Genomic DNA, 10,216 nt, shown 5'->3' with positions numbered 1-10,216 from the left:
CACGAAGGTCTCCGATTGTGTGTCGTGTTTTGCGTGGGTCTGCTCCGAACACAGTTGGGACTTCATTACTTCCCTAGATCCTAATTTCTCCTAGGAAAACAGGACAAACTAAAACACGCTCAGCGGGAATATACCCTCTGAGGACTCGGGACAGAATTTAACATCAAGGGCCATCTCTTCTCGGTACCTTCAGAGAGTACAGGGCGGAAAGGCTTGTTTTCTTTTGAACAGAAAACATTTCCTCCAGAAACAGAGCTTGGTGGAGACAATGCCAACATAACCTTCAGGGCCCGTCCGCTGTTGTGCTCTGAGACATAAGCTCGATTTTCCGGCCAGGCAGGTAACACCGACCCCTTCGGTTCTTTTGTTCCCTCTGCTTCACGCAGTCTCCAAATCAGCACTCTCAGACAGGGTTTGCTCACGCTGGTGATGTTTGTATTAACCGCAGGACTGAATCCAGGGGCCCCCGTGTCCCCCGATGAGGCCGCTCGTGGGAGCAGGAGGAGGTTGGAGGTACTGGCTCGGACATGCACCCTGGCTCAGGATTCCTGATAGGGTCACGCTGGCAACGTGGCCCAATTTCAGTGCCCGCCCACCCATGCCCCGCAAGAAACGAGATGTGCCCAAGTTAATACAGAACTCCCCACAAGCTTCTTCTTCAAGACTCCCCTTGGTATGGCCTGAGAGCCCTCCAGCAGCCACATGTGTCCATGTGGGGCCATGTCAGCCCCAGTTGGTAGGGTGGTTGTTTTCATTCCTCCTATTTAGTGGGTTAAAACCCATAAATCAGCTATAGGACACACTGGGAATATAGCAAGGACGCAGTGGGGCATCAGCGTTTTCATCCACCCATCCACCCATTCATCCATCCATCCATCCATCCATCCATCCAGCAAATTCATCCCACCGAGTCTTGAAAACAGCCCCTTTCTCCTTTCCTGTGATGCAAGACGGCCAATAGTGAAACCAGCCAGCCACAGTCTGACCACCTGGATTTTGTCACATTTGGGCAGCACGTGCCCCTGTGCAAGCCAAGCCCAGCTCACCCAGCCTGTCTCTCTGCCCATAAGAGGAGGCTGATGCTGACGCCCGCCTCCGAGGGCCGTCACGAAAGTCAGGCAGCGAATAAAACCCGCGGGGGGTGACACTCGGTTCACAGAAACTGTGGCTGCCATGACTGTGGTCACCAGGGCGTCACCTCTGCTTTCTCAGCTGATCTCGGGGGATCCCAAGGGTCTCCCAAATGAGACCCCGGAGCCTCCAGGAAGTGAGGAATCTGCTCCGCCTCATTTTCCTGAGACGCTGAGGGGGCACAGAGAGTTTGGGGGTCACGCGCCCCATCGGACGGCTGCGAAGGGGCTGGTGTGGGACCCTCAGGCCTCCCCAGGCCTGCCCTGGGGGGGGGGGTGCCAGGAAGGTGTGGTGTGCAGAGGAGAAGGGGGCGGGATGTACCTTTCGTCTGCTTTTCCGCTCCACCATCGAGCCTTCCTGGGGCCCCTGGGCCGTCAGGGCCCGGGTCCCCCGCTGGCCCCCCATCGCGTGGCCCCCAGGCTCGGTGGGAGGAAGTGCCGTTGGAAAGCCCTGCCGCGGGAGCTGGCCAGCGGGTCGAGGCCGGCCACCCCCGGACACAGCCCATTGCCGTAATAGTTGGACGCTGCTCACCGCCCAGCTTCCCACACATCCCGCCATCTGCGTTGTGTCAAGCCCGGCCCTCTGAGTGGAGATGACGGTTTCTGGAGAAACCGCCGCCCTTCGGCAGCTGAAGGCCCCGGGGCGCTCGCCTCAGGACAGCAAGCAGGAGGGATTTTGAACAGCCCTGTGGCCAAGCCTGGCTTGTCTCCATAAGATGAGCACATGTGGGGGTCCCTCGGGAGGATCTGAGGCCCCCGCGGCTCACGGCCGTCCTACCTGGGCCTCCGATTCTTCGCGTCAGCCCGGGCACCCACCACAGGCCTGCGGACGCCCGCTATGTGCCAGGTGCCGGCGGGGGGGGGCCCATGACGCCCAGACGGACGACACACGGGCCCCACCGAGGGGGGCCTGTTATGCGAGTGGTCTCGACAGGCAGGTGGCCGTCTGGCCTGCTCCGTGGGGCAGAGGTCAAGGAGAACCTGGGCTCTTCGGTGGACCGGGCAGCGCCCAGCGAGTCTTTGGACGATCTGGGCTCCTGGGAGTCTGGTGTGGCGCAGCAACTCTCAGAGACTTTCCAGCGCTGGGACCTGGGGTAATCCCCCTCCGGGAGGCTAGTACTCCATGGCGGTCACGTCTGAGATGCAGGAGACGATGGGTCCAGAGGCCGATTCTAGGCACCTTGATTTGGGTGCGGCTGAGGGGGAGCTGGGCACCCTGGGGAGAGGCCAAAGCCAGACTGTGCCTGGCTCTCTGCTGTGGCCCAGGATGGGTTGGGGAGGCAGGCAGGGCGGGCAGAGTCTCTGCAGGGAGTCAGGACCACTAACCTATGTCCGTCTGCTTTGCAGCCCACACAGCAGAGGCGACCGGGACGGGAGGGGACAGCCATCTACACTGGGAGCCTCGCTGCCAACGGCCCCTGCCCAACAGAGCACCCGTCACGGCACTGCTGCCCCCACGCCTCGATGGGCCCTGGGTCTCCACTGGGTAAGACCCTGAGATTTTTCCCTGATCGCAGGCCCCTGGCAGGGAGACCTCACCCTCCCTGCGCCTCAGCGTCCACGCGGCACGACTCGTCCAGTGGTCCAAGAGGCTCACCAGCTGTCAAACGCATGGCTTTGCCCGCCCCCCTCCACAGAGCAAACCTGGTAGGCAGGGCCGTGCTGGGCATCACGTCCCAGCGTGAATGAAATCCATGTGAGCGCCTGGTAGGCAGTCCTCACCGAGTGCCACCTACGCTCGAGGTCTGGGGGAGCCACGGTGGGAACAAGCCTGAACATGGCTAACACAGAAATCAGTGACGTAAACTTGAGACGGCACTAAGCTCTGTAACGAAGGAGACGAGACCAAGGATGTGATAGCCAGTGATCTGGGAGGGCTCTCTTGAGAGTGGTCAGGGAAGGCTTCTCAGAGGTGGTAAGATTCAGCTGAGAGTCCTGAGGCAGGAAGCAGCAGGCGAGAGAGGGCCCAGGCGTCCCTCGGGTCTGTTGAATTCTCTACCTTGACCGTCTCGCCTGACGTTTCAGAGGCCCTGTCTGCTGCTCTGGGGCAACCGGCTTTGTGCTCCGCCCTCATCAGTGGGGCGTGAACTCTGCGGTCCTCCCTCCTGGGTGAGGGAGAAGGCAGTGGCCTCCTCCCCACCTAATACATCCCTGCCTCCCCCGCCATCCCTTTTTGGGCCAGTCCTGCTCCGGGCTCAGGGACTGGGCTCTCCACGTCCCCCATGCACCTCGTGGGGTCAGGGAGAAACCCGACGGCCAAACATCTGTTAGCACTCTGGGTGGAGGGAGGGGACATGAGCTCTGTAAAGCCACTTTGGATGCACTCCCAGGCTCTGCCCCGGTCCCGACTCCAAAACCCAGGTGAGGGCCGGGCGCCACTGGCCCCGGGTCACCCTGAGATAGAACTGGGGTGTGGGGAACATCAGAACTGGTTGCAGGCTGCTTCTGCCCTGAGACAACGGCATTCCAGGACAGTTCTTCTAGAAACTTCTAGAACTCTCTTCCTAGAAAGTTCCTCTTCGTGCCCTCTAGACGGGCTTTGCTGCTTCCTGGGGGCAGTGCCGGGAACAATCCAGAGTCCGGGAACCACTGAGTTATCCGCTGTGGCCTGCTGCACCCCATTAGGCAAATCTCCCACCTCTGGCCCCGTCTGGGATGCAGGTGAGGACAGGGCTGTGGCCCACCCTCAGGTGGATGAGTCACCCCTCTCTGTTTTTAACTACCTCCTGTACTGGCATCTCCTTACCATTTTTCTTTAAACCAGCTTGCTTTTGTTTACCTAAATATATTCATTTCTTTTTACAGCTTTATTGAGGTATAATTGCTATACAGTAAACTGCACACATTTACCACGCACTATAATTATTTTTAACGGAAGCGTAATCTCACTGTGGATAGGGAGAGCACAGCCACCTGCCATAAATAGGAGGCAACTGTAAAAAGAAAGTCAATGAAAACAAGACAACATAATTAAATCCTCACTGGATTCGTCGCTTGCCTCAGAGTCTGTTCTCTCTGGGAGAAAAGGGAGGTTGGCGTTAAAGACACGTTAGCTCCAACAGGGACTTTCTCCTTCACGTAATCAGAAAGACAGAAAGAAAGGAAAAGGGAACTGTTTGCGTGCTGGGTAAGAACATGTTTCCTTTGCGCCATCGGCCTGGGTCTGAAAACTCTTGCGAAAATAAGAGTATAGATGGTGTGAGCCATGCGAAGGGGGTACCTGCCTACTCTTTTGTTCCCCCTGGAACTCATCCAACATCCGCCCCATCTGAACCCTCCACAGCAAACTCTGAACCAACACGGATTACACTCGGTCAGGGGACTCAACCTAGCGAAGGGGAGACCGAATGTAAGTGCCCATCGGTCACGATTCACTGAGTGAGGCCCCAGGGAGGGGCCGTGGGGCGCCAGGCTCTGGGCCAGGTGCCGGGGAGCCAGCGGGGGAAGGACGGACAGGCCACCGCCTCCTGCAGCTCACAGCACAGGGCTCCCCAAATGGTGCAAGGGAACCTCTGTTTCCCAAGCACCCCCCAGGCACTGTCACCGTGCTTCAGGCTTCCCGGAGGCCCTGACGGTGAGTCTGATGCCTCCACGTCACAGAGGAAGGAGAGGGGCATTACCCACAGCCACTGAGGGACAGAAATGAGATTGGAGCCCGGGTCCTCTGGCCGCAAGGCCTGCACACTTCTTGGGCCAGTAGGGACCCACAGGACCCACCGGGACCCGTGCCACAAGGGAGGGTGTCCGCTGAAGGAGGCCACAGGGCATGACGTGGCGGGCCGCTGGGCTCAAGGGTGGGGCTGAGACCACGCAGGGAAACTGAGGCTGCAGGAGCCCAGCCCAGAGGGAGGCGCTCAGCTTAACGCGCTGGTTCTCACGGCTCTGTCCGACCCCCGTCTCTGTCCAACAGCTGCGAGGTGCGCCCGGGACCCGAGTTCCTCACCCGTTCCTACACCTTCTACCCCAACCGTCTCTTCCGAGGCTACCAATTCTACTACAGGGACCCCTTCTGCCGGGAGCCCGCCCACTCCTTGCTCATCAAGGGCAAGGTCCGCCTGCGCCGGGCCTCCTGGGTCACCCGGGGTGCCACCGAGGCTGACTACCAGCTACACAAGGTGGGCATCGTCTTTCACAGCCGCCGTGCGCTGCTCGACGTCACCAGGAGCCTCAACCAGACCTGGGCGGGCCAGGACTGTGCCCAGCGGCTGCCCCCAGCCCGGGCCTGGCTGCCCGGGGCACTGTACGAGCTGCTGAGCGCCCGGGCCAAGCGGGACTGCACGGAGGCGCTGGGCTTCACCATGCACGAGCTCAGCCTGGTCCGCACGCAGCGCCGCGTGCAGCTGCAGCCCCGGGCCGGGCCCCGGCTGGTGGACGAGCTATACCTGGGGGACGTCCACACTGACCCTGTGGAAAGGAGGCACTACCGGCCCACGGGCTACCAGCGCCCGCTTCAGAGCGCCCTGGTGAGTCTGGGGCCCTGGAAGGGCGGGCACTGAGCCCCAACCCAGCAGGGCCTCTATGGTCCGGTCCCTGCCTAGGACCCTCTCCGCACCCCCACTCTGGCCTGCGTGCCTCAGGACATCTGCACATGCTGTTCCCTCTGCCTGAGACACCTTTACTCGGGTCTTTACGGGGCTGGCTTCTTCCAAAAGAACCGCTTTTCAGCCTGTCTGTGTCGGACCCTCCTGACATCCTTCTTGCGGGCCCCAGAGGGTCCCCTTCTGCCCTGCTGGCCATGTGGGCTTGGGCAGGCCTCTCTCAGTTCTCAGATCAGATGTGCCCTCCAATCCCCACTCTGCACACTTTCCAGCGCTCAGCTTGCCCTGGCTACATGGTTTACTTGTTACTTGCCTCCTTCTCCTCTAGAAGTAGACGTTCCGCAAGGGTGGGGTCCCACTCCGGTGTCGCCACACGTGGCCCAGGGTCTGGCGTACCGTCGGGGCCACTAAATGCTAGTGAAGGCACCAGGGAGAGGTCAGCCCTTCTCCAGGGCTCTGCTGGACAGCCACACAGCCTGTGGAGGGCAGCGCTCTAAAGCGCCGCGTGGACCTCCCTGTTGGCCTAGAGCCAGAGATGTTCATACTCAAGTCAGGGGCAGCAGCCCTTCTGAGGCTGACTGTTCTCACGACGCCGACTTGAGACGGCATCGTCTGGGCACCTTCTGAGAATGCAGCGTCAGGTTCTGTGGGTCCGGGGTGGGGCCTGGGGTTCTGCTCCCAGATGGCCCGTGGACCCCCCCACTCTGGGCAGGAGATGGCAGTACCGAGGGACCTGCCCTGTGAGACCCGCCTCCCCCACCCAACTCCGGCGTGAATTTCACTTGAGGTGCTTAACGTACATTTTTAAATGAAGCGGCCACAAACAAACCGCCCCCATTTGGGGCAGATCCCGGTCGCCCTTTCTTGCCTGCTGAGCACACGGGCAGAAAGAATCTCAGTTTCATTTGCAGAATGGACTCTCGGCACGGAACGCAGAGCCTGGCCAGCAAGGCGCGGGGAAGCTCGTGACTTCTCCAGTGGGGCTGGTGAGGCCTAAGGACCCCCCCCCCGAAAAGTGTTTGTAGAAGCATAAAATAAAATACAAAAGAATTTAAACGGAAACCGCTTCTACTAAAATAGTTACCGGAGTCGTAAAGCACTAATTTGTAACACGGGGAATACTAAGAACGCGAATTCTTTATTCTCCCTAATTGGGTGTAAACGATGTTCCCAGGATCTGCAACACTGTTACCAGGAGGCCGGCAACAAAGTCAGAGGTCCCGGGGTACCGGGGTTTGCTGCCTACACTCACAATTACAGAAAAGTTCACTTTTATTAGGGTTTATTGAAAGCGAAGCCAAGGTAGGATGCCATGGTGAGAATGTCAATACAAGGTCCCCAAGGAATATCTTTCAAAAGTGAGAACGCCTGGGTGGCTCGGTCAATTAAGCGACCGACTCCTGATTTTGGCTCAGGCCATGATCTCACGCTTCATGAGATCGAGCCCCGTGTCAGGTTCTGCGCTGACAGCTCGGAACCTGCTTGAGATTCTGTCTCCCCCTCTCCCTCTGCCTCTCCCCACTCCTACATACCCACTCTCTGTCTCTCAAAATAAATTAATAAGCATTTTAAAAAAAACCCCAGAACTGGGAACAAATAGATTGGATGGATGAGTTCAGGAGTTCTGCCACCAAGTGTTCTTTGAGCTCTTAGGCAATGCTCGCATCATTCAGCATGTATCGAGTGCCTACTGTGTACTCAACACTCACGGAACTAAACCAGATGGGCAATTTCTCATCTCTGGGAGCAGCTGCTTGCCAGTACCCCAAAGGAGGGCACCAGGGATGAGCCCAGCTGCCCCCCTCTCCTCTCCCACCACCTCCTCCCAAGCCAGGATCCGGACAGCAGAGAAGCGTGAGAAGTTCTCATAATCAGAAAATCAGCCCGAGTTCTTTTCGTGATCTCAAAATTAGTCCCTTTTTGGCAGCCAATGTTCCAGGCTGGTCTGACGTTAATCCTACTTAGAGAGGAGAAGGCTCTGGCAGTGGGGTGATTACTGGTGCCCACTACCTCATTAGGAGGGCAAACGGCTCTGAATAGAGAGGACGGACCCCCGGGGCACAGAAGATGACAATTTTCAGGTCTCCCCAGGCAGGACTCTGGGGCCGCAGACTCCTGCCGTCCTGCTGCCTGACCAGCCAGCGTGGCCAATACAACCTGAACGGTGACTGAGAAGCAGATCAGGAATGTGGGCACAGGCAAGCAGTGCCAGATGCACAGACATTAAATTAAATATCCGCTCACCAACTGCCCCCTCCCTGGGAAAAAAAAAAAAAAAAAGATCATTTCAGAGAAGAAAATGCTGCAGATAACCCCCCAAGGAACGAATTAGTCGTTACCTTATGCTCTCTGGGGCCCAAGCTTTGCCCATGACCCAAACCAGATGGTAAACATGAACATTTTTAGAAGTTAATTTAAAACCAATTTGATCCCCAAATTCATTGCCTGGATGTAGAATCCTAATCAATCAGCCAACACTCGACCAAAATCATCTAAGCCTGCTGTCACCTCTGGGGGTTAATTAGAAACTGTTATGTGCTGTTTGAGAGATAACTTTATGTAACAGGTTTGAACCAGTAAGAGTTTGGCTTCCGCACAAGAGTGAATTCTGCTGGCTGGGGCCTTGTGTATTAACACGTGCAACTCCAGACCTCTGCAGGATGACGCCACAAAGGTTTTTCATTTTTCTTCCCCTTCAAGCGCAGCAGAGAAGGAAATGCCTGTTCTCTCTCCTCTCTCCTCTCCCACCTGAAAGGCTCACTACCTCTCGATTTGTTATGCAGAACACCAGTTGCCCCAAATTACCAAACAGTATCCCCAGTGTCCTGTCTGCAGAAGATTTGAAGGGAGTGGGGGAAGCGGGGGGGGTGGGGGGAAGCGGGGGGGGAGAACAGCCCTGGTGTTATTTTGATGTAATGCATCCTGCCCTGTCAATCCCCATCAGTGTGACACCAGTCCGAATGTGGGTTAAAACGCCTAAATTCGACCCTTATCAGCCAGGGTTCCAATTAACCGGCCCGGCAGCTAAATACCCAGCTTGCTCACTTCTGTCCGTCACATTTCTGCAGCCATTCGCTGGCATTTCAAAGTGCCTTCCCGTCCTCTGCCCTCACGTCAACATCCCCCAAGCCAAAAAATAATGCAGGTTTCCATATTATGGAAATCGAGGCAAGTGGAGGTCCATCATAGACACAAATAATAAAAGCTGCTAATGAGGCAGATCTGAAAATGAAAAAAGCAAAAAACTAAAAACAAACACAAAAACCCCTGTTCTTAATCATCCAGTATTTTCTTTCTAAATGAGAACTCCCGAAGGCCGTTTGTTTGGCATAAAACTCACCCAGCAGCAATCGGTGGAAATTGTGTGTGTGTGTTTGCAAGACAAAAAAAAAAAAAAAAAAATGGAGCTGACTTCCCAGCTGGGCTCTCAAAAATGCCCCCTCTTTTCCCTGGCCTGTCCTGCCCGTGCCCCTAGCCTGAGGTTCCCTCCTGGGATGTCTGCCAGTCCCCAGTGTCAAGCCTTGCTTTGACAAGCGGTCGCTCCCAGGACATTTACCTTGGAGAATGATGCTCTGGATCAAATTCTGGGCAACAGCTCCCTTCCAAAGCAAAACAAAACAAAACGAAAACAAATGCACAAAAAACCCCACACCAAGATGTCTATATCTGGTTCCTTTTTGGCCTCAACTGAGCCTCTTTCCTCCAAAATGCAGCCTGAGTCCTTCCCCACACGTGGATTTGGCATCTGTTTCCTGTTGACGGGTTTTACTGCAAGCCCAGCTCGGGGACTCTGTAAAGCAGGGACAACTTTGAGGCCAAAGAGGGAGGAAAGCAGCTCCCGGCCCGGGGCAACCAGGGGCCGTGGCGGTGGCTGACGCCCTGTGGGCCACAGGTCCTCCCTATGATAAATAACACGAGAATGAACATCTTTGGGCGGCGCCTCTGTTCCACGGTCTCCTCGCTGAGACTCCGAGCAACGGGCAGGAGTATTTTCGTGGCCCTGCCTCCCTGTCGCCACATGTGCTTTCTAAGGGAGGCAGAGAAGGATGCCCACCTTCCCGGGGGACGTTTTTGAAGCTAAAAGAGTGCCTCTTCTCCACCGCGAGGTGGAGAGGGTGCGGCTCCGAGGAGGGTGAAGTTTTCAGTCTGGAAGGGAAGGGGAAGAGGCTCCAGACGGCACGGTCCAGCCCGTCTCCACCACGTCCAGGCTGGGCCGTGGGCTCCCGGAGCTCCAGCAGCTTCGGCCAGAACACGTGGCGGTTGCCCGAGCTGGGCCCTGCACAACCCTGGCACTTAGGAAGCTCCTAAAAGTGAGGGGGGGGGGGCTGGGAGGGGGGTTAACAGTGAGCCAGGAGAAAGGCCACAAACTCGAATGGCCGAATCTCAGGACCAAGCAGGCGGGGTGTGGGACCGAAAACCTCCAAATCCCAGGGCGTAAGGCACCTCCACTCTGTTTTGGCTCATTCACCCACGCTGTATGTGGCTGCTGTGAGCCGGGCCCTGTGCAGGGAGCTGGGAACAGAGTAGCCACAGGGCCTCCGGGGCTCT

The 10,216-nt window shown here is 57.1% G+C and overlaps 1 protein-coding gene across 1 annotated transcript in view; it reads left to right on the top strand.

The window, feature by feature from the left end:
* The first annotated feature begins 1,972 nt into the window (after positions 1-1,972).
* The window catches only part of APCDD1L (APC down-regulated 1 like), a 10,684-nt gene continuing 2,440 nt past the window's right edge, over positions 1,973-10,216 (top strand). The window contains exons 1-2 of the mRNA XM_040459729.1: positions 1,973-2,616; positions 5,041-5,592. Of these exons, the coding sequence (XP_040315663.1) occupies positions 2,459-2,616; positions 5,041-5,592 (710 nt within the window). The 5' untranslated portion in view covers positions 1,973-2,458. The remainder of the gene's footprint in view (positions 2,617-5,040; positions 5,593-10,216) is intronic.

This window comes from Herpailurus yagouaroundi, unplaced genomic scaffold, assembly GCF_014898765.1.
Source record: "Herpailurus yagouaroundi ecotype Mexico unplaced genomic scaffold, PumYag 246, whole genome shotgun sequence".
Lineage (NCBI taxonomy): Eukaryota > Metazoa > Chordata > Mammalia > Carnivora > Felidae > Herpailurus > Herpailurus yagouaroundi.
This window is presented reverse-complemented; position numbering and strand designations above follow the sequence as displayed.